Here is a 23,809-nt window from a genome sequence, read left to right as displayed (position 1 = left end):
CTATTGCAAGACAGACTTCTCACTATTTCTATTCTGTACTCCATTATTTCCCAGAAATAGACGGTATTTTTAAAATGTGGTTCTACTCAAATTGCCCATATCCTCAAATGCTTGCAATGACACCCCATTGCCTATGGGATAAAGTCCAATCCCCTTGTTTGTCAATAATTTTGAACTAGGTAGGAAGAGAGGATGACAAGGAAAAGTAGAAGGAAGAGATGGGAGTAACTTGACAAAAGAAAGGAATAAGTGCTGGTGATCAGCAGAGGTTGAAGATAACTCTGAGGTAATAAGCTTGGGTGACTCGGGGGATTTAAAACAGGAAAGTCAGAGGTGCTTTGAGCTTGGCTTTAAACATGACAGCCACACAGAATTGCCTAGCGGACAGATGAAATTGGGGGTGAAGGATGCATCAGAGGATCTCAGGACTGGCAAGTTCTTCTGTGATTCCCAATCCAGTACTGAAAGAAGTGAGAATATGATAGCTCCAAGGATCATCAAATCAAAGGGAATCTCTTTGAGATGGAGATATTTGAGTGTGTTTAAGTAGGGGAGAAAGAAGAACAAGAGCTGGGGCTGACTGGTATTTCTAATGTATAAAGTGCTCTTTTTTCTATTAAACCTGAAGCACACCTAAAACATAATTCCCTGATTCATACTGTAATATTGATAACTATATTCATTTCTTATTGCTTCTCTAATAAATTACCACAAACTTAGTGCATTAAAACAAGACAAGTTTGTGAGCAAGCAGTTCTGAAGGCCAGATGTCCAAAATCAGTGTCACTGGGCTAAAGCCATGTGCAGGCAGGGCTGGTTCCTTCTGGAGACTCCAGGGAAGAATTTGTGTCTTTGTCCTTTTGGGGTTTCTAAAGGCTGCCTGTACTCTTTTGCCTGTGACCTCTTCCTCCAGCTTCAAAGCACTTCAACCGCTTGTTCCATTGACAGATCTTTTTCTGATTTTGAGCTTGTTGCCTCCCTGTTATAAAATCCTGGTTCTTATCCACCTGGACAATATGAAATAATCTACCTATTTCAAGGTCCTTAATTACATCCGCAAAGTCCATTCTGCCATGGAAAGTAACATGTTTATAGGTTCTGGGGATTAAGATGTGCGTATGTTGGGAGAGACCATTATTCAGCCTACCACACTTTCTGAGCTATGTTGATATCACTGAATGACTTAGGGAATGAATGATTGAAGACTTTTTAGCAATTCGACAATATTTATTACTAAATTTATTATGTGGTCATGTTTTACACTGTTTTCAGAGGATAACTAGGAAACCAGTGTTTATTCTACAAACTTGATCCTGCTTGGTCTCAGTTATATTAAAATGACAGCCAGTTCATTGATTACCATGGAATTAAAACAAGAGAAGGTGGCAAGCCTATTTTCATCATTCTGATGTAAAGCATTTGACTATAATAAATACAAGCAGCAAAATAAAGACACAGATGTTCAATGGATCTGGGTCTCGACTGGGCCCTAATTCCTCATACCCTCTCCCCTTAGCCTCTTTTGTCTCAGCTGACGGGTTCTTGCCTTGGTTTGAGATGTATACAGCACCAATTCCAGGTGAGGAATTCCCAGTCTTTAGGTGGGATAGTAGGGATTTGGATGGCTTTGTCATGTGGCTTTTTAAGCCCTGTCCACAGATGCCCAGAGTGCATGCCTCACAATTGGCTGTGTCATGGGGTCCTTCCAGGGACACTTCCAGGATTACTGGCATTTCTGGAGACTTCCTCGTGCCATTTGCATAGTATTTCTTCAGTATATGCTGCACCAGGTTGCTCAGAATCCTCATGGTGCTATCCGAGGAGAACTCAGGCATCTCATATTGGGACCAGGAGCACTTCTGGCACCTTTGGCCAAAGAGCCTCATACGCACCTGGCCCTGAGATGTCCAGTGCTCCCAGGACGTGTGGCACAGAATCTGCACCTGGGCAGAAGCCCAGCTTCGCTGGCAGGAAGAACACCGGAACCTGCAATCAGAAGGAAGATGCCCATTATGCCTTCATCTGGTTGTTAACCTGAGGGAAAATGGTCCTAGCCCCTGTTTCTAAGACCCTTTTCCATTTGAAAAAATTCATGTGATTTAAATTGTCCCAGTCATTGATAAACAGGAACAAGAAGGATTATGTTTCAGATAATACTGACTATTCACCCATATGTTAAAACAAGTCTGCCTCTTTGGTAATAAAACATCTCCAGATGCCTCTGAGGGAAAATCATGTCTGCCATCTTCCAGAGAAACTTGTTCCTAATTTTGGTTACAGAAAACGTTGGTAAAGTATCTATTTTGCGGCATACACTATAATTGGTGTTTTACAATTTTATCTCATTTCATCTGTGAAGTAAACTGTGAAGACATCTAAACCCAATATCCAGATAAGGAAACTGAGTCATGAAAAGGCTACACAACCTGCTTAAGGACACACAGGGTAAATGTTAGAGGCATGGTGCTAATCCCAGGCCATCTGAAATTAATCTTGTTTGCCTGCTGTAACATGTTACCTCTGATGCGTAGTGTAGCTAATCTCTCACACCTGGAGAAAGAGACTGCCTCCCTCACACCTAGGTTGAAGATTCAAGTCCACAGTTTACATTAGGAAGACCTTGGGCAAAGTTCCTCCCTTCTATAGCCCTCATTGCTTGAATCCATAGAAAAAAATTCAAGGGTTATACTAGCAGCATCAAATGAGATGATGTATGTGAAAACACTTTGTAAACTACAAAGTGGTTTTCAAAAGCTGATTGATATTTTCCAAAAGTACACTGGTAGGTTGCTTTTCCAGTCTGAAAATGACAATCAAATCAATTCATCCCAACAGGAGAAACACTTTCTTTCTGTTTGGAGGAGTGCCAAAACGTTGTAAGACATCATGAGTCCCTCAAAAAACTTTGGTTGGTGTGGAAAGAAACATTTACACAGTTCCCTGGATTAGAAGGCAGAGCAAAGGCCGGGCGCGGTGGCTCAAGCCTGTAATCCCAGCACTTTGGGAGGCCGAGACGGGCGGATCACGAGGTCAGGAGATCGAGACCATCCTGGCTAACACGGTGAAACCCCGTCTCTACTAAAAATACAAAAAACTAGCCGGGCGAGGTGGCGGGCGCCTGTAGTCCCAGCTACTCCGGAGGCTGAGGCAGGAGAATGGCGTAAACCCGGGAGGCGGAGCTTGCAGTGAGCTGAGATCTGGCCACTGCACTCCAGCTCGGGCGACAGAGCAAGACTCCGTCTCAAAAAAAAAAAAAAAAAAAAAAGAAGGCAGAGCAAAATGACTGCTATATGGGCTCTGACAAGTGACTTGAGAACTGTTCTGGAGAGGTTTGGGAGGCTTTATTTAAACAACAGGTTCTGCAGCTAAAAACGAGCATATACTGTATTTGATACAATATACAATAATACATACATTATTTGTAAATTTATTATTCTGAAATACATAGTACATATGTATATATAATTATATATCATACATACACATATATATTTTATCTTATCCCATTATCTTACGGGAATGTATAAGAAGGAATACTTACTCTGCCTAGGAGAACCAGAGAATGCTTTTAGGAGGAGGAGGCACTAGAGTAGGCCTTGAAGGATAAGCAGGGAGGGGTGAGGGGAGGGTCTGCTGAACAAGTAGAACTCCATGAACAAGGGTGTGGAAGTCTGAAAATGCATGGCATGGCTAATAGTCCATAAGGAATGGAGAAGGCCATACCTGAGGCAGGATGGGGCAGGCAGGTAAGCTGCATAATAGGTCGGATGAAAACTAGACTGAAGGTCCTGTGTGTCATTTAAAAATAAATTTGATTGTCCAGGTCAGCAATTCTCACCTTCCTAACATGGGCAAGGAAACTGGTTCCTGCAATCTGGAGGCTTGCTGGGGATTAAAGAGGGAAGTGCTGAGTAAGGGAGGAGTATTACTTGGTTACTCCATGAACTGGGTTTTAGATTTAGTTTTTGCAACATCAATCTCTCCTATTATCACCAGGCCTTCAGTAAAGCAATGTTCAGAGTAATTGCTTGATCTTAGCCAATTCTTAGGATATTTTAAAAAAAACAAAACAAAAATCACTCCATCCCAGGCTTGTACTGAGCAGGGCCAAGGCTTGGAGAGCTGCTGCAGCTGGGGGAAGTTGGTCAGGACTGCTGCGGAGACTGCAAAAGACTCTGGAACAAATGAGGTGGCGAGAAAATAGAAGGGCAGATTTATGGAACAGGGGGCCTTCTCCAGGGTTTTCCAGAAATATTTATGGAGGGAAACCTAGTAAAAGAAGAAACTTCCTGCAGTTAAACAAAATGGAGGTTTGGAGTCATCTTATCATTTAGACCCTAAAGAGTACTATGACCACAATAGGATGGAGACGCTGGTGATATTTACCGCTTCAACAAGCTCTCAGAGGAATAAATCATGCTAAGCTGAGCCTGAGCCTCTGTTCTCAGAAGGGCTATGGCCTGGGAAGCCTACACTCACCAGCCAAATGCTCTCTGTTGGTATTGCTTCCACCCGTGAGCCAGGCAGTCTTGCTGAAGGTTTCCATCCAACTTCAGCGTCCATTTGGCCCAGGGTTTTGCCTCTTGGATTAGTTCTTGAAATGTCTGCTCCCAAGTCCGGATATCTACAACCATTTTTTCTCTCTGAAGCTCAGAGCCTACCTTTCAGTTTGCTCGTTTCTCAGGAAGAGACAAACAGTTTCAGTTTCGGTGTTCGGTTTCTGTTTCTGTTTCTGTGTGTGGACATGAACTGTTTTTTTTAACCTTCATTTTAGACTGTCTGGGGACACAGAACAAGTCTTTGTTCTGAAGACAGAGCGCAGCAGAACTTTGTTAGCAACAGGCCTTGCTGAGAGAGAGAGCTCTGTTCTAGAATCTGGGGTCACATATAAATTCGCTTTTATTTTATTTCTCTCATTTTTTACAATAGGCAAAGCACTATTTTGGCACTGGGATAAAAGAGTATCCTGTAGCTAAGAAACGGTTCCTACCCTCACAGATGCTCACACCCTGGTGGAGGAGACAGGGCGGTTAGGAGCAGAATAAGGGAGCACGTGTTTCACGGTCATCTCATGCACCTGATGAATCCTCACCAGTCCCCCGAGGTTGGATTATTCTTGGAATTTTGCAGGTTAGCTGCACAGAGAGCTGGGGTACTTTGTCCAAAGACCCTCAGTTAATGAGCAGTAGAAGTGAGACTTGAACCCGGGTCCGTGTGACTCCAAACCTGCCACGTTTCCGCCCACCTCACTCCCTGAAGAGAAGCTGAGAATGGCATTTCAGGTTCCAGGCTGGCATACTGGAGCCAGTGTCAGAGGAACCCAAGGGAGATTTCCTGGGTCCTGAGGGAAGAGGTCAGCTGCAGGAAACGATTATCAAACTCTGCCCTTCACTCTGTAAATGATCTGGAAGGGCAAATACACACAGGTGTGGGGGCCGTCTTTCAGTGGTAGGATACAGAGAGTTCCCATTTTGGGGTGAGGGATTGAGACCAGGTGACCTTTAAAGACACTTGTAAGTCTAAAATGTGGAGATTCCAGAGAGTAAGCTTTGTCCTCCTGGGGCTTAAATTCAAACAGGGAAGACAGGACAAGCAGGATACTTAGGTCTTTAGAAGCCCCGCTACGGCTTCTGTGTCTGAGACAGGGTCAGCCTCAGTCTTCCTGGGTTTTCTAGGGTTCCATGTGCCCTGTCAGGGACTCAGAAACACCCTTTCTCTTTCCTTTCCTTCCTGGATACTTATGTCTATACACATGATATAGGAAGCTCTCGGAACTTGGAATTGGATCCACAGGATATTAAGAGTTGGGAAAACCCTTAGAAATCAACTTATTCCTTTTCCCTTTAGCTTTTATACGTGAGAAAACTGAGGCTGGACATGGTGGCTCACACCTGTAATCTCAGCACTTCAGGAGGCCGAGGCGGGTGGATCACTTGAGGTCAGGAGTTTGAGACTAGCCTTACCAACATGATGAAACCCCGTCTCTACTAAAAAAAAAAATACAAAATTAGCCAGGCATAGTGGCGCATGCCTGTAATCCCAGTTACTTGGGAGGCTGAGGCAGGACAATTGCTTGAACCTAGGAGGCAGAGGTTGCAGTGAGCTGAGGTCATGCCATTGCGCTCCAGCCTGAGTGACAAGAGCATAACTCTATCTCAAAAAAAAAAAAAGAAAAGAAAAGAAGACTGAGACCCAGAAGAATAAGATCTCCTGCCTAAGGTCACACAGCAAATTAGTGCCAATACAGGGCCTCGCTCCGGGATCTGCTCTCTTGCTCTGCTTATGCATAAATCATTTCTCTACTTTTCTCTTCACTTTCCTCTGGGTTCAGGATCCCAAGTCCACTCTACTTATTCTGTATCTTCAGAGTGTGTCTTCAGAGAGTCTCCTTACCCCTGACATCTCAAATGCTCTGTTTTTCCAAAAAGGACACTTGACCAGTCCATTGCACGCCCTCATGATTTCCTTCTACCTCTCGTTCGTGTGTGCCCTTTGATATACCCAACTGTTCAGGTCAGTCTGGTCCTTTGCTTAGGGGGTCAGCAAGAAGATTAAGGATAATGTGTGTTGAAGAAACACACTCAAAGTGCTTTTTCTATTCTGTCACCCAGTAACAATCAACACAAAAGATTTCTAACCTAATATGTGGGGGTTTCCTCACCAAAAGCAGTCACTTAATTCTGCAGAGGACACCAACGATATGACCTCTTATTCAATTCAATTCTAATATTATCTATCCCAACCCAGCATGAGATCCCATGGGTGGAGGGCCCAGTCCACAAGACTGTTCTCCTACAACTTCAGACTGGGGCTTGGGGCCAGTTGAAAACCCCACATTATTTTACCTGTACTTCTGACTAACTGGTTATACATTAGGATTCCCTCCTTAAGTTTGATTAATTTGCTGGAGTGGCTCATGGAACTCAGAAAAACACTTAACTTACATGTGCCAGTTTATTATAAAAGCATTAAAGGGGATACAGAGGAAGAGATGCAAAGGGAAAAGTATGGAAAGGGGCACAGAGCTTCCATGCCCACCCTGGGCACCCAGTCCTCTAGGAACTTCCTTGTGTTTGGCTATCCTGAAGCTGTCTGAACGCTGTCTTTTTGGAGCTGTTATGGAGACTTCATTACACAGGAATGATTGATGAAACTATGACCATTGGTGATCAACTTAGCCTTCAGCCTTAGAGATTAGGGGATGGGACTGAAAGTTCCAACACTCTAATTCTATCTGGAGCTTTCTGGTGACCAGCTCTCATCCTGAAGCGACTTGGGAGCTGCCAGCCACCTGTCATTTCATTAGCATACAAAAAGATCTCTCCAGAGATTCTAAGGATTTTAAGAGTTGTATGCCAGGAAATGGAGTCAATGATCAAATATGTATTTTACAATATCACTTTGAGATTTGAGGGCTGGATGAGGCCCACTACCTACCTTTCTCATCACCAAGAAGGAACGGAAAAAGAAAGAGAAGGAACAGAAGATAAGACACCTCCTGCTGCAACCCTACAATGCACTTAAGCCAGTTGGTGGACTGTTTGTTTGTTTGTTTTTACCAAGGCATTGTAACTCCAGAATAACAGAATTGTGGGACTTGATCATTGAAAGAGACCTTAGATATCTTGTGACAGCCCCTCCAATTTCACTGAGACCCAGTGAAGAAAATGACTTACCCAAGGAATGCAGTGTGATAGTTGCAACCTTCGAGCTTTCAACTGTTGAAGCCTTATCCCAGATTGGTTAAAGAACTGCTGAGAGACAGCTGGGCCAAAAAAAAAATCCCCAAAGGGGGGAAAAAAGAACAAAAAAAAACTGATGAATTCTGAAGAAGAGGGGCATAGCAAAATTTAGATTCTTAACAGTTCAGAGCTAAAATGAATCTACAAGATCTTCTAGTCCTGGGATGGCAAGCAATGTCTCTCCCCTTTTCTTGTCTAAGACAGACATTGCCAATCAATCTTTTCACCTTTCCCTCGGGGTCTGGGTGTAACTGAAGAATTTCCCTCATCACAGCGTTCTAGGCAGTCCCTAGAAACTGACTAGTATATGAAACATTTTTGCCATTTCTGCAATGGTCCAACAAATTACAGAAACTGAAGTCAAGATAGATTTGGGTTAATCAAGGCTTAAGTTCCGTTTTTGTAACCTTAGGCATGCACCCATTTTTGGAATATCACATGACCCATCGCAAATAGGGCTAGCACAAAACTTAACGCATAGAAATACGTTATTCTTGGGGACATTTTAGGCTTGAGAAGAAAGGAGGCTAGACAAGAGTGATGAGAATTGGCGGATATCGGACTGAAAGAGGAGATGAAAGTCTATGGCACTTGGCTGGCAAGGCCGGCTTTTCCCCCAGGATACCTGTCCAACCTCTGTCTTGGTGGCCAACTGCTCTGTAAAAGGTGAAACAAGAAGTAAAATGAAGAGTCACACCCGGAGCCAACTGCTGCACAGGCCTAGGGGCTGAGCCTGCTAAGAACACCATTCAGGAGAGCGAAGATTAAATTAAAGATAAAGTCTGAGAAATAGCCAGAAGAAATGTATAAAATCAAAAGAACTAAAATAAAAACATACAAGTTTCCAAGGGGGCCGTTTGTTTCACAGCTGCTGTGAAAATCTGCTCTCTGTTCCAAGGCTGTGGTGAACATAGGTACCCTACACATGCAGAGTTTTTAATCACCCCCATACCAGGCCAATGTCAGGAAACAAGCAGGCCAAAGCTGTACTCTGTAAATGAACTTTTCTCCTGTCCCTGATTCACTTTACCAATCTCTTACTCCTGCCCTCAGGGATCACTCTTCAAATTAACTACTCGCAACAAGTTCTTGCCTCAGGCTCTGCTTTTAAAAGAATTTCAACCAAGACAGAGAGCAAGTTATTTTATTTTTCTTCTTCTTCTTCCATGTGTAAAAAAGTCTGCTTCCAGTCTGACTTGTAAGAAGCTTGGAAGTCATCACCCCCATCCTCATAACAAGAGAAAAGCTGAACAAACTGAAAATCAACAACTCTTCTTACGTCCAACAGAGAATTGAAGTCATAGGGCAAACCGCTACCCTGAAAACTGGAGCGATAGATGGGCAGATACAGGGAGTCAGAGCTTATCAGAGTCAAAGTCCAGAACGGAAGTTCACAGCCAGAACTAGTACTGGTAGGGTAAGAACACTTTAAACTGAAATTGGCAATTGCTGGAAGCTCAGTGACAACAAGCTTGAGAATTAAATAACTGGGGGGCAGGGGCTCGGTTTTAGGAGAACCCTCACCTTTCATGAATTTTACCTCCAGGAGCCCCACCAGGTTGTCACTATGAAGATAGAGAAAAATCTTCTTATGCTTTCATCATGTGAGGAGAAAAATAACCATTTTTGTTAACACAGAAATCTCTGTTCTCCCTAACAGTCTGCCCTCAAGGGAAACTATTTCACCAGAGTAACACACTTGAGTTTACCAATGCCTAATCAACCTGAGAGAAGGGAAATGTGAGCAATAGGAACTGCCCCCACTTGTTTCGTGTGTGACCTCCTTTCTGCATGGCAATGAGGACACAGCCCTCCACACTTGCAGGGTCAGGAAAAGAGAGTCTGGCACAAGCTCAAGGAGGCAGGGCTGCCTGCGTGCTTTTTTCTAGGAGAGGAACCAAGTCCCACACAATTCAGACTAATTCTCTACTCAGCTAATAATATCTGGGAGAGAAATAAAGAATTCAATCAACCATCAAAATTTCTAAACATATTACAATAATAATTAAACCACCAAGCCGTGGAAGAGATTTTAAAGGTTCCCTAAGTTCCATTTATTACTTGCTGGCTTTGTAATAGTTAACACCTAAGTTATAAGTAAAAACTTGGATACTATTCCCAGAGTTAGTCAATGGAAAAAGCAATGAACTTAAAATTATAAGACAAGGTTATCAATTCCACTTACAATACTTACTGAGTTACTTAATCTCTGTTAACCTTAATGTCCTCAGCTGTAAAATGGAAATAATACTCATTCCAATAGATTTAATGATATATATACTAATATGACACAGATATGGGCTGTAATAAAAAATAGAATTATTTCAAAAAAGAAAGACTATGAAGAGGCATAAGGTAATAGGACTTAAATGGAATACAACATTTGAACTCATTATTTAATGAATGAGAAGGAGATAAGTGCTCACATATGGAGAGGAAAGAGATATTTAGAACAAGAACCTAGAAAGTGTGTCTTTGTGTTCGGGAGAAGAAAAGCAAAAGATAAAATGAATAAGATTTGGAGCACTTTATCTCTTGGAATGCACCTTTATACCCGTATCTATATGGTTCCTACAATAACCCAGTGGTTTATGTCCTTTATCAAGAAATGTTTCAGAATGGACGCATCTAATGGAGCTTTGTAAAATATAGATATCCAGGTCCACCTCTGGAAATTGATTCCACAGGTATGAGGTGGGACTTGTATTATTTAAAATCTCCAATAATGATACTTAAATACTCCAGGATAAAAATCACTATAAATAGAAAATATGAAGCTCGGGAAGTTTGAGTTACTTGCCAAGATCTCACTGTATGAGTAGCAGAGGTACGATGTGAAACAAGGCGCTTTAACTGCCACTTGTGTGCTTTCTTCCATAGTGAAAATCTGGAAGGCAGGGGCAGCCTCTGAGTCTCTTCATTATGACTGAGGTGACTTGGCACTGGAAAGCGCTTGCTGTCTGAAGGATGGAGTCCAGGAGACAGCCAGAGTCATAACGTGTGAATTTAATTAACGGCAGAGGACATCGAAAGCAAGGGAGGAGAGCTCTGAGAAACAGAGACAGATCATTTGGGGCTGTTACAATGCAAAGCTGAGGCGAGGCCACACAGTCTGCCAATGATAATGCCAATATGTAGTAACTTGACTTTTTACCTCTGCAGACTCAGTCTGGGCATGAGAGTGCAGCGCGGGCCTCGGTGAGACCCCTGTCGCCCCTCTTGATGGCAGTGAGAATTTTACGACTGTGCAAAGAGCAGCCCAGAGCCCAGGAAATGAGAAGGAAACAAAAAAGCCCACCCAGGAGTGGTTTGATGAGTGCATTAAAGGACTCCTGAGTTTCACCTCCACACAGACGTTTTGCAAGGACTCAGACTCCTTCCCCCCAGGACAGTTCACAGGATTCACACTGTGATATTTTCAGAATTTGACCTAAAGTCTTCCACTGAAGTTATTGATTTCTCCTGAGTTCCTTCTGAGGGGTCATTTTCACAGCCTGTTTTGTGTACCTCTCTGTGGGGCACTCTGGTTCGCAGTCACGGGATCGCGGATTAGGTTTCTCATTGTTTTTGGGGCAAAGAGGTCGATTCCCTGTTTCTCTGCCAGCCCTTCAGACAGATTTTTTTTTGTTTGTTTTCATTTTCATGTTTAAAAATCCAGATACAGGCTGGCCCTGTGAGCTTCAGTTTTGGGGTCTCAGTCTTATACGTCAAGAATGTAGAGAGGGATCAGTGTCAGTGCAGCCTACTGCTTCAGAACAAAACCCACTGTGCACAGGACAGGCTCTGAAGACGCGAGGCTGGGAGATCACAGATGATGAATGTTGCTCAGGGCAGCAGCCACTACTGCAACTTTTCTCTCCTTGTGCTTCCCTTACAGCCCCAGGATTTATAATGCTCTGTCTTATCCAGTTTTGTTCACAGCCTGATGGATGTCATACGGCTGTAAATACTCTGAGGTTTTACTTTTCTGTGTGTGTTTTCTCCTACTTTGTATTTGCTATAATCCGTGTCATCCAATAATGGATTAATTTTTGGATCCATTTTTTGTTCTTGCTAAGCTCCTGAGATTTGGAAGATGAATATTCATAGTACAAATATGGGAAACTGAGCTGAAAAATTATTCTGGCACAAATAGATAGGGAATACAAAATGCAATATTGTCCCAGGGAATCTGATAAACATAAAGAGAACTGGATTAGAGATCAGAGGACCTGGATTTGAATCCAAGCTGTGCCACTAGTCAATTGCTATGATCTGGATGAGCTGCTTCACCTCCCTTTCTGCATAATAAAGCACTGGACCAGGTAGCCTCCAAGTTTGGTTCCAGTTCTGTCATTGTGTGGATGGATCAGGGCTCTGGTTCTCCATTAGAAAACACAAAGAGTCTTCCTAGATCTCAAGTTGGTGATGTTGACAGCACCAGGCTGTCCCAAGTGTGTAGTGGAGTGACAAACTTGAGCATAGTCCTCCTGAAGGCCAAAGGCCTGACTTCTGGTAGAGTTTACTTTCCCTCGGAGAAAGCAGAGACTTAAGGTAAAGCTGGAAGATGGAAGGGTGATAGAGTAGATAGGACTGGTCGCCTTGAGGAAGGGAAGTTGCACTAGAATCTTGGCTACTTGACAATACCAAGTAAAGATGTTCCGTGTGCAAGAGGAAGCAATTTTATCCCCAATGGCTCTAAGAGGCTGAACTACATGCAGGAGACAGGAGCCTCAAGGAGAGCAGCTGTTTCAGCATAAATACACACAAATATCGTTCCAAGTTGTGGGAAACTATGTGGGTTACCCCACTCACTGCTCTCTCCAGCTCCCTCTCCCTAGTGGTAGCCCAGGAATTTTGATATAGCATAAAGAAGGCCAGGTTAAGAATTAAACACTTGGATTCAAATCCAAGCTCTGCCAGGACTGGGTTGCAGTGACTGGGTGGAGTGGCCACATGGCGAGGGTATTGAATAGTTCAGCATCAAATGTCAGCTGGAGAAGATGACTCTAAGGCCTGTTCCAGTCTTAGATTTATGAAAATCTTTGGATGTCTCTCCTTCTTTCCCTGAAATCAAAACTAAAATATGGAAGAAATTGGCATGACTCTGCTTGGTCTGGTGGCAGTCAAACTCTTGGTATAAGTAGGTTAAGTGAGCATTTGTTTACAAAAGGATGGTAAAATCTAGGCTGCTACTTCTCCATAGCTTCCTCTAACCCTCACATCAATAAGCACACATAGAAATGATCTATATTCATTTGTAGCCTTCTGAAATGTTTTCATGCTTCTCTGTAATTTCCTTAAGTGCAAGTAATAGACAGATTTGAAATATAACAAGTCTAGCATTATGGATAAAATCCAATTGAGAATCAAAACAAAACAAGACATTACTTAGAATCTGCACTTAACCAAAGAGGCATGATATACATTTATTCTGCCAAGACAAGTCAGGTTTGATGAAGAAAATCCATCCTATACTCCTGACCCCATTCATTTTCGATACCCTTCACCTCCATTTATGTAAGTCAGCCAGTTTCACAGCCACATACTAGACCTTGTCATATTGCAGGCTATCTATCTGTCTAACCACATCCAGCTCTCCAATTCAGCTACTTCCACCAAGCCCAGTGTTAGACTTTGCAAATCCCTGACCTCTCCATCCATTAGTGCTCTGCTGCCTTTACCTCCTTCTCTCTCTAGTTTAAAAAAATGTAGTTCAACACTAGGAATTGTCCCATATTACTTGTAAAAATCTCAACCTAGGATTAATCTACTCCCCACTTTATTCGAATCTGCTGAGTGCTGTTAGGAAAACACACACACACACACACACACTCACTCACTCATGCCATTGCACATTTATGTTCCCCTATCTCAGTAGAGCCTTCCATATGGTCCATAAATCTTTCTGCTCTCTTTTCTCCCACTTTACTACAGCTATTTCAAACTGTGTCCACTATCCACAAAATTTCAACTCTGCTGTTTCACTGGCTTACTCTCAGGAAATGACCTTACCTCCTTCACAGAGAAAGCTGAAATCTTCAAATGAGAATTTCCTAAAATTTATGCCACCAAACCTATAAACTCTCTGTGTTCTGTGCCCATGTTTTTATCCTTTGCTCCTACTTTGATAGTAGAAGCATCCTGCAATCTATGTTGAATGATGACTTCAGTACTTTCCCAAAATCTTGACTTTTTAATTTCCCCTGCTCTGTGTATCTAATTTTTTGTTGTTGGCCCCTTCCACTCAGCGCTTAAACATGTCGAAGTAAGTCTTTCTTGTCTCAAATACCCCCGGCCTTGACCTCTGAATACCCTTCCCGCTATCATTGATCTCCCTGTCATAACCACATTCTCAAGTGAACTGCCTACACTCACCACTCTGCTTCCCTCCCTTCCAGCTACTTCTTAACACACGCCATCTGACTTCTGTCCCCAACGCACCACTAAAGCCCATCTCATCATAGTTGCCTTCAAACTCCTTGTTGCTAAGTCCATTGGGTGATTCTCCATCTTCCTAGTGTATACTATAAATTGTATACTGTGGCCTCTTTGAAATCATCTTTCTTTGACTTCTATCATACTGCACAGTCCTGGTTTTGTTTGGTTTTGTTTATTTCCTCAAGTTGCCTGCCACTTTCTAAATAGCCTTTAGATTCTTTCTTCTGTGCCTGTTAGTGTTCCTCTGAGTTCTGCCTTCTTATCTCATGCCACACTCCTCTTAGGCAGTGGCACGCATTCCCACATACAATTGCATCATATATCCTGATGCCCAATCCATGGCCCCAATCTCTCCAGAGTTTCCTGATCTTATCCTCAGTTACTCCCAAAAAGTCTCCACTTTGATTTTAAACATGACAAAATTCAATTTGTCATCTTCTCCCCCAAGCCAGCTCCTTCACCTTTGTCTGCTGTGTCAGCCAAGGGCCTCACTGCCATCACCCACTAGCTCAGCCAGTAGCCTGGATCCCAAGCTGCTCCTCTTTCTCCTTCTTTTTCTGAACACTGAATCAAACAAGTCACCATACCCTGAGAATTCTTCTTAAGGAATTAATATCTTTTAAATCCTTCCATTCCCTCTGCTACCACCCTACTTAGGTCACCATTATCTCTGTCCTCCCTGACTCTCTAATCTGTTTTCTAAGCTGTACACAAAGTGACATTTTGGGTATTCAGTGGCAATTTCATCATGCCAATCCCTCAATTAATACCACTGTGGCTTCTTTAGAGGAAGGCCAAACTTCTCAACTTTACCCCATATCTCTTCATGGTCTGGCCTCTTACCTCTTCAGACCAAGGTTTTTCAACTTTGGCACTCCTGACATTTTGGGCTGAATAATTTTTTGTTGGGGAGGTCATCCTGGGCATTTTATGATGTTTAACAGCATCCATGGCCTCTACCCACTAGAAGTCAGTAACACCACCATGCAAATTGTGATAATTAAAAATGTCTCCAGACATTGCCAAATGTTCTGTGAAGGGCAAATTCACCCTGGTTGAGATCTACCATGTTAAACTAATTTATCACTACATCCTGCACCCTGTATGTTTGAAGTTCTAGCCATACTCAACTTTCCTCTACTCTACTAAGGAACCATTTTTATTATTTAAAAAAATGTTGTAATAGCTTTATTGAGATGTAATTCACATAGCATACTATCCATTCATTTAAAGTATACAATTCAATGGTTTGTAGTATAATCACAAAGGGGGACAACCATCATCACAATCAATTTAAGAACATTTTATTAACCAAAAAGAAACATTATACCCATTAGCAGTCACTCAATTTTTCTCAAATTCCCCCAACCACAGGCAATCACCAGCCTACTTTCTGTCTGTGTAGGTTTGCCTCTTACAGACATTTCATATAAATGGAGTCCACGTAATACATGGTCTTTTGTGGTTGGCTTCTTTCACTTGGCATAATGTTTTCAAGGTTTAGCCATGTCGTAACATATGTCATTACTTCATTACTTTTTATTGTTGAATAGTATTCTCTACAATAATATACTTTGTACATCATTTTAGTCTCTACAATGATATTGGAGGTTTGTTCTTATTTTATGGACACTGCATTTTTTCCCCTTCTCATTCAAACACTGCTCTTATATTTGTTATATGACTGTCCTTGTACACAGCCAACCCACAGTCTCTACCCTAAGTTCTAGAAGCACAGGTGTATTATGAGTGGCTTCAACAGGCCAATTTAGAAGCCATCTTGCTGTGATCTAGTATTAATAATTGGGTTTCTCCTGAATGAAGACTTTCTTAATCCTCTTTCTCTATCTGCCTCCATTCCTCACTTCTCTTTTTGTCCTTGCAGTTGTGCTTGGTAAGGTCAGAACTTTTGGGTTGTTACTATAGTGCCCTGTGCATATTTTCATCAAAGCATCACATCATCTGATATCTGTCTTTCTCCCTAGTCTAAACATTTTGAAGGGAGAAACTATATATTACTATTAATACATCCAGTACCTGACACATTGTCTGGCACAAGTTAAGCATGTAAATAAAATTTTTGTAGGAAGGAGAAAGAGAGAGAGAGAAAAAGGAAGAAAAGAAATAAAGAAAGAAAGAAAGGAGGGAAGGAAGGAAGGAAAGAAGGAAGAAAGGAAGGAAGGAAGGAAGCAAAAGGAAGGAAGGAAGGAAGGAAGGAAGGAAGGAAGGAAGGAAGGAAGGAAGGAAGGAAGGAAGCGAAAGAGTTAGTCCTTTGATAACCTTCCTTGTATTGTGATTTTCTTGGATGCAGGCCTGGCTTGGTGCTGGTCAGGCTTCCCAGAGATGGAGTCTTGCCTTTTCACAAGATATGGAAGTGGCAGCAAGAACTTCCTGTCAGTCTCCATGACCACCTTCCCAAATCACTGATAGTTGCCTTGCCTGGCTTTTATCTTAGATGTACACATGACCACTTCTCCTGGATTCCATGTTGGCCCTCTTCCCATGGACTCAGTGACTGAGCTGCTGTCTCTCAGTGTTCGTGGTTCTTTTCTGAGCTTGTGTGTAAGCATATCTCTTCAGCCAGCTGAAAGCAGGCAGGACAGGGGCAAGCAGACAGGCTCATTTAGGCAGCTGAATCCACTGCTGCGGACGTCAGAGAGTAAACATGGCTGCCTCCAACGGGAGACACTAAAGAGTAGATTTTTTCTTACTAGTTGTTGACTGAGGCAGTGTGGAAAGATTTGTTTTGTTTTATATGTAGGTTTAATTGTATTTTTTATGTAACAAACAAAGCCCTGTTTGAGGTGTTTTACAAACTTGCTCAATCTTCATGATAGCTTCACAGGATAGCTGCCATTTTTATTATCCCTGTCAAAATAGCTTGTGCATGATCACACAGCTGGTAAGTGGAAGAGCCAGGATTCCAAACCAGACGGTTTAACACTCCAGAACCTTGCCCTACTGCCTCTCTCATTGCTGGGCCTTCCCACATGAGCTCTTCTTGTCTGGAGGCTCCTTCAGCATCTCTTTACCTGGCCCATGCCAACCTTCCCTGGAAGTATTACTCAGTATTCTCCTCTAATAAATAAGCTTTTCCTGCTTCCCCAGGCCTAGAGTTGGTGCCTGCTCTGTATGCTTCCATAGCACCTGGGGCATCTTGTGTAACCATTTCTCACGACAAACCTACTGACTTCACTGTGATCTCTCCCATGACTTAAACTCTTTGAGAGCAGGAACATTTCTCTGGCTGGTACACATTGCACTCTCATGCTCAGTTATGAAACACAGTTGACCCTTGAACAATGCCGGTTTGAAGTGAGTGGGTCCACTTGTACATGAGTTTTCTTCACCTCTGCCACCCTGAGACAGCAAGACCAACTTCTCCCCCTCAGCCCACGCAATGTGAAGACGACAAGGATGCGGACCTTTATGACGATCCACTTCCACTTAATGAACAGTAAATATATTTTCTCTTCCTTATGATTTTCTCAGAAACATTTTCTTTTAACTAGCTTACTTTATTGTAAAAACATGATCAATAATCTATATAATACAAAATACATGTTAGTAGGCTGGTTATGTTGTCAGTAATGCCTCCAGCCAACAATGTGCTATTAGGAGTTAAGTTTTGGGGGAGTCAAAAGTCATACACAGATGTTTACCTGTATGATGGGGGCGGGTTGGTGCCCCTTAGCTCCGCATTGTTCAAGGGTCATCTGTACCTGGCAAGCAGTACATGCTAAAAAAGAATTCTTACATAAATAAGTAAATCTAAACATTCCTGTTTTAATATTAAAGTATAATGTCATTCTATAAATGCCCATTAGCCTCCCTGCTCCCCACTCATTGAGTTCGACTTCACAGAGTATCAAAGTAAAATAAAAATAACAGGTAAGAGGTTTTCCCAACTTTACTCTCAAAACTGAATCACACTATTTAAATAAACTACATGATTAATATAGTAGATTCACAAAAGTAAATAAATCTACCCTGTGTGTCTCTACCACTTCCGCAACTTGGCTAATTCTGAGAACTCACTTAGAAGAGGCATTAAAAACCTGAATATATTATGGATTACTATCCCTTAGCCATTTAACTCTTTCAACTGGGTAGCAGCTGTGTGGTGGAACAGGAAATAGTGAATTAACCCCATCCCAGCCCTAGAGTCAGCAACAGTGCCAATATGAGTATAAACCAATTAGCGAGATCTCATACTCCCTCAATAAAAAGGAGTTCAGATACTGCAGTCTGACCCAGTCAGTCCCATCTCCTACTGGGTCATGTGCTGTGCAGACGTGAACTGTGGGAACTGCTGCATCTACTTTGTCTCCTTAAGTAAAGTCTGGCTTGGGCTGAAGACATCTGGGAGGCAGAGAACAAAGATTAAAAGAAACTTGGTCCTTGACAACCTCATTAGGCTGTGAGGAAAAAATCCTGTAGTGTTCAGCTTATCTCAGTGAACTGAGTGCTCATTCCCTTTATTGCCTAGACTTGTTTGGATTAGGTTTCCTGGTCCATGCACCACAAAGGGAGTACCAGCACACTGGAGCACACCCAAGGACATGTAAGCCGGGTGGCATGGAACCCTGAGGGTCAGCAAACGAGGCCACTGCCCCAGCTAGCTCTCAGATCACATGAAACAGGGGAGAGGAAAGAAACCTGAGCAAAGAATCCCAAGACCCTGATCATCATTTTCTCGAGCCTTCTGCCTACCCTTGTCAGGCTTCAGGAATGCAGACAGGCAAAGAAAAACTGCTGTATATCCAAACCTATTCAGTCCCTCCTTGTCTAGACCTAACCATTTAAAAGGTCCACAAATAGTTCTTGAGTAATTCAGGCTCAACATCCAATACTGGGAAGGACAGGCTTCTGAAATCAGAGAACTTCACATTAAATAAAATTACTAGGGAATAGAGAGAACATTTCATTTGGATTCTGAGAATCTTTAATTAAATAAATATTTCTTTTAAAATGACATCATGCAGTTTTAAAGACTGCAAACAAAGAATATCACCAACAAAATTCAAACAGCAAAGGGACACTAGATATCATGGAAAAACAAGGAAGGAGGGCACAAGTTCAAAAACATCTCCCAAAATCGAAGAAAAGAGAGAAAGTGGTGAACCGTTGAAAAACAAAGATGTAAAGAACAAATGCAGAAGATCCCATTTAGGTATACATAAAATACGGTAGGGGAAAAGTGCAAATTAAGAAGAAACAATTAAAGAAGAAAAAACAATTTTTTTTGAGTCAAAAAAACATGTTTGTGTTTGAAAGGATTTCATAAGAAGCAATCAAAATTAATCAGTAGAGCTTTCTACGTACACATACTCTGGTAAGTTTTTGTTTTAAGTTTTTTAGATTGGTTGGGTGAGATGTACCCAGGCAGGGATGGGAGGAAATGGCTTTCCAACAAAGCAACAAAAATTAGATTTGCTTCAGATCATTTCTCATTGATATTAAATTCCAGAAAATACAAAGCAACTTTTGCAGAGTTTAAAGGAAAAATATTCGAGTCTGAAAAATCTATCAAGTTATTTTCACTTGCAAAAGGGAAAAAAAAAAGGATCCTTAACAAGGTGAATCTCAGTATATATATCTGCACTTCCCAGAAACCTTATTAGAATTGTGCCCTAAAAGATAATTAAAATAAATACTCTAGGATGGGAATGTCTTTAGTGCTGCAATATTTAACATACAGTTTGCTTTTAGCATCTAACTTTTTTTAACCATAATTAAACTTTCTTGCTATTCTGCATACAGTGTTAAATCCTAATATGTAACCTCCACAAAGCAGGGAGTTTGGCTTGTTTTTGTTCACTTCCATACCAAAACCAGAAAACCATACAGAATTGGTCCTTAAGAAATGTATGTTGGCCGGGCGCGGTGGCTCAAGCCTGTAATCCCAGCACTTTGGGAGGCCGAGACGGGTGGATCGCGAGGTCAGGAGATCGAGACCAACCTAGCTAACACGGTGAAACCCCGTCTCTACTAAAAAAAAATACAAAAAACTAGCCGGGCGAGTTGGCGGGCGCCTGTAGTCCCAGCTACTTGGGAGGCTGAGGCAGGAGAATGGCGGGAACCCAGGAGGCGGAGCTTGCAGTGAGCTGAGGTCCGGCCACTGCACTCCAGCCTGGGCGACAGAGCGAGACTCCGTCTCAAAAAATAAATAAATAAATAAAAGAAACGTATGTTGAAGGAATGAATGAACTAACCAGAAATGAGTGCTAAATCAAATCTAATGCCTTTCCCCACATGATTTTTCTTTTTAAATAATTAATATTCTCATTTATATTCATAGACTTCCTAATACTGAGCCATAACCTAGGAGTGAACACATAATTCACTCCTGGCCAATTAGAGCACCAGATTTCCTGGCCACAGTGAATGATTTAGTAATGGCGTGGGAACTAAGCCGGACCAATGAGATGCCACTCTGGGGACTTGTGCTAGAGTTGCCAACAGAGAGATGCTCTCCTTCTGCTGGAGTGCCAAGCTAATAGAATGTCAGCTTGTACCTACTGGTAGACAGCTTGCCAGAGCCAGGTGAAAATATGCTTGAGAATGAAACCAGTACAAAGGGAAGCTCTAAGTACTTGTTTCCAGCATGCTGAAGAACATTCTGCCATATTTTTTGGTAATATGAACAAATCAGCTCCCTTTTTTATTTAAGTCTCTTTGATATGATTTAATATACCACTCGTAAATTAGAATTTTCTATATTTTTATTTTTTGTGCTCTCATCAGGTTTCAGTGTCAGACCTATCGACATAAAAAGATGTAGGTGAACTTTCATGTTGTTTGCATTCTTGGAACTTGTTGGAAAGTAAATAACTCATACCTCCTTCCTCCTTTATTTAAAACACATTGAAAGATAGACACTGACCTGGGGGAAGTTCAAATACCGTACACCCTTTATTACCTGCAAAGATGGCCTGAAGGACATGAGCTCTGCGGGAAAAGTGGGATCCTCCTGGCAGAACTCTCCAGGCAACTGGAAGGTTCTGGAGAACCATAGCCTCTCCCACTGCCACCCCTATACCCACATACACAGGGTGGGGAGGGGTGGAGAGCTTTGTTTGGAGTCAGTTTCGGTTTTCTAAATTTCCTAAAGAATTCTGTATTTTGTTTAGATTTTCATCTAGTTATACTTTTCTCATTTCTAATGCTTTATATTTTTATTTTCTCCCTTCATTCAAGACTCAAATTCCAAAGGACTTGCATTTATTTATTTATTTTTTTTTTTAAGACACAGTCTTACTCTGTTAGTGAGGCTAGAGTGCAGTGGCATGATCTCAGCTCACCGCAACCTCCTTCTCTCAGGCTCAAGCAATTCTCCTGCCTCAGCCTCCCGAATAGCTGGGATTACATGTGTGTACCACCACGCCCTGCTAATTTTTGTATTTTTAGTAGAGACAGCGTTTCACCACATTGGCCAGACTGGTCTCGAACTCCTGACCTCAGGTAATCTGCCCACCTGGGCTTCCCAAAGTGCTGAGATTACAGACATAAGCCACTGCACCGGGATGGACCTGCATATTTTATTTATCTTTTTGAAGAATCGGCCCTTTTATCCATTAATTGTATTTTTTATTTTATTTATCTTTTTGAAGAATCGGTCCTTTTATACATTAATTGTATTTTTTATTTTTAGCATTCAGAGTCGTTATTTTATGCTTTTATTTCATTAATTGTATAATTTTATATATACATTTATATGGCTTATTTTGTTAACTTTTCTGTATTGAATTGAAGGCTTGGTGGTTATTTTTGGCCTTTTGAATTTAAATGTATGAATGGTCCTTATGCTTAGCACCAGCCCATACTTTTGCTATATGCTATTCTTATTTTTGTTGATTTTTAGATCTCAGAATATAGTTTTGATTTGATTTACAATTTTTTAAAGAAATTATGAGATTTTGTTTGTTTCATTTTTGTTTCTAAGTTTTTCAGTGGGTCTCAGTTTTGATCTAGCATTTATGTGGATCTAGCTTGATTGTGTGATAGTCCTAGAATGTAGTACACATTTTGTTTCCTGCTTCTATGGGCATATAATATATATTCTTTATAAGGTACCACATACTAAATTATCTAGTAAATTCATCCTATTAATTATGTGACTAAACTCATTAATATTCTATTTTTGGTCTATTTGGTCAATTAAATTTAGAGACAAGGTGTTTAAAAACTCTCTTTAGTACAGAAAAATTGGGATGAATAAAAATTCTTTAATTCTAGTGTATCAAATTTTATTCTTATATCTAAGAATTGTGCTTTCTATGTCTTGCAATACATTGTTTAAAGTGCATATAAGTTTATGATGAATATGGTCTTGATGTTTTAAATCAAATGGAAAATATTCTTTTTTTCCATTTTTTCTCCTGGCTTCAAAATTTACTTTATTTTTGAAATGTTTCTACTTGTGTGTTTATTTATTTATTTATGTTTGTTGTTGTTGTTGTTGTTTTGAGACAGAGTCTTGCTCTGTCACCAGGCTGCAGTGCAGTGGCGTGATCTCGGCTCACTGCAACCTCCGACTCCCAGGTTCAAATGATCCTCCTGCCTCAGCCTCCTGAGTAGCTGGGACTGCAGGCACACACCACCATGCCCAGCTAATTTTTTTCTATTTTTAATAGAGATGGTGTTTCACCATGTTGGCCAGGATGGCAATCTCTTGACCTCGTGAACCTCCCGCCTTGGCCTCCCAAAGTGCTGGGATTACAGGCGTGAGCCACCGTGCCTGGCCTATTTATTTTATTATATGCTTTTATGAGGTACAACGTGATTCTTTGATATACATATACATTGTGGAGTGATTAAATCAAGCTAATGAACACATCCATCACCCAACATGCTTATTTTTTGTGGTGAGAACTTCACAATTTTCAAGTCTATGGTACATTATTATTAAATATAGTTACTAGGCTGTACAACTGATCTTGTACAGAATTTATTCCTTCCATCTAACTGAAACTTTGTACCCTTTGACCAACATCTGCCATTCACCACCCCACTCCTGCTGCCCCAGCCTCTAGTAATCGCCATTCTATGCTCTGCTTCTGTAGATTCAACTCTTTTAGATTCCACACACAATTGGGAAACAGTCTCTCCAATAAACAGGGTTGGGAAAACTGAACATCCACATGCAGAAAAATGAATTTGGACCCTTATTTTATCCTATATATAAAAATCAACTGAAAATGGAGTAAAGACTTACATGTCAGCCCTAAAACTATAAAACTTCTAGAAAAAAAGTAGGGAAAAAGCTGCTTGTCATTGGCCTCAGCAAAGATTTTTTGGATATGACTCTAAAAGCACAGGCAACCAAAGCAAAAGTGGACAAATGAAATTGCATCAAACTAAAAAGCTTACACACAGCAAAGGAAACAACAGAGTAAAGAGACCAACTCTAGAATGGGGGGAAATATTTCCAGACTATATAACTGATAAGGGGTAATAGCCAGAATATATAAAGAACTCGAACAATTCAATAGGATGAAAGCAACCCAATTTTAAAATGAGCAAAGGACATAAATAGAGATTTCTCAAAAGAAGACATCAAATGGCCAACAGGTATACGAAAAATTGTTCAACATCACTAATCATCAGGAAAATGCAAATTAAAACTACAATACAATAAGATATTA

General features: G+C 41.3%; 1 protein-coding gene across 2 annotated transcripts; it reads right to left on the bottom strand.

Moving 5' to 3' along the window:
• Positions 1–720: 720 nt before the first annotated feature.
• On the bottom strand, positions 721–4,744 carry RTP4 (receptor transporter protein 4). 2 transcript variants are annotated; one of them, XM_023214725.1, is made up of 2 exons: positions 4,480–4,744; positions 721–1,986 (listed from the first exon to the last, which is right to left on the bottom strand). In XM_023214725.1, the coding sequence occupies exons 1-2, from the start codon at positions 4,632–4,634 to the stop codon at positions 1,401–1,403; spliced, it is 741 nt and encodes a 246-aa protein (XP_023070493.1). In that variant the 5' UTR covers positions 4,635–4,744; the 3' UTR covers positions 721–1,400. The 2 variants fall into 2 exon arrangements, with proteins under 2 accessions (XP_023070493.1, XP_023070494.1); XM_023214726.1 differs by having other exon boundaries at positions 4,387–4,488.
• Positions 4,745–23,809: the final 19,065 nt, after the last annotated feature.

Source organism: Piliocolobus tephrosceles, chromosome 2 (assembly GCF_002776525.5).
Source record: "Piliocolobus tephrosceles isolate RC106 chromosome 2, ASM277652v3, whole genome shotgun sequence".
Taxonomy (NCBI): Eukaryota; Metazoa; Chordata; class Mammalia; order Primates; family Cercopithecidae; genus Piliocolobus; species Piliocolobus tephrosceles.
Note: the sequence above shows the minus strand (reverse complement) of the source record. Positions and strands in the feature narration are given on the sequence as shown.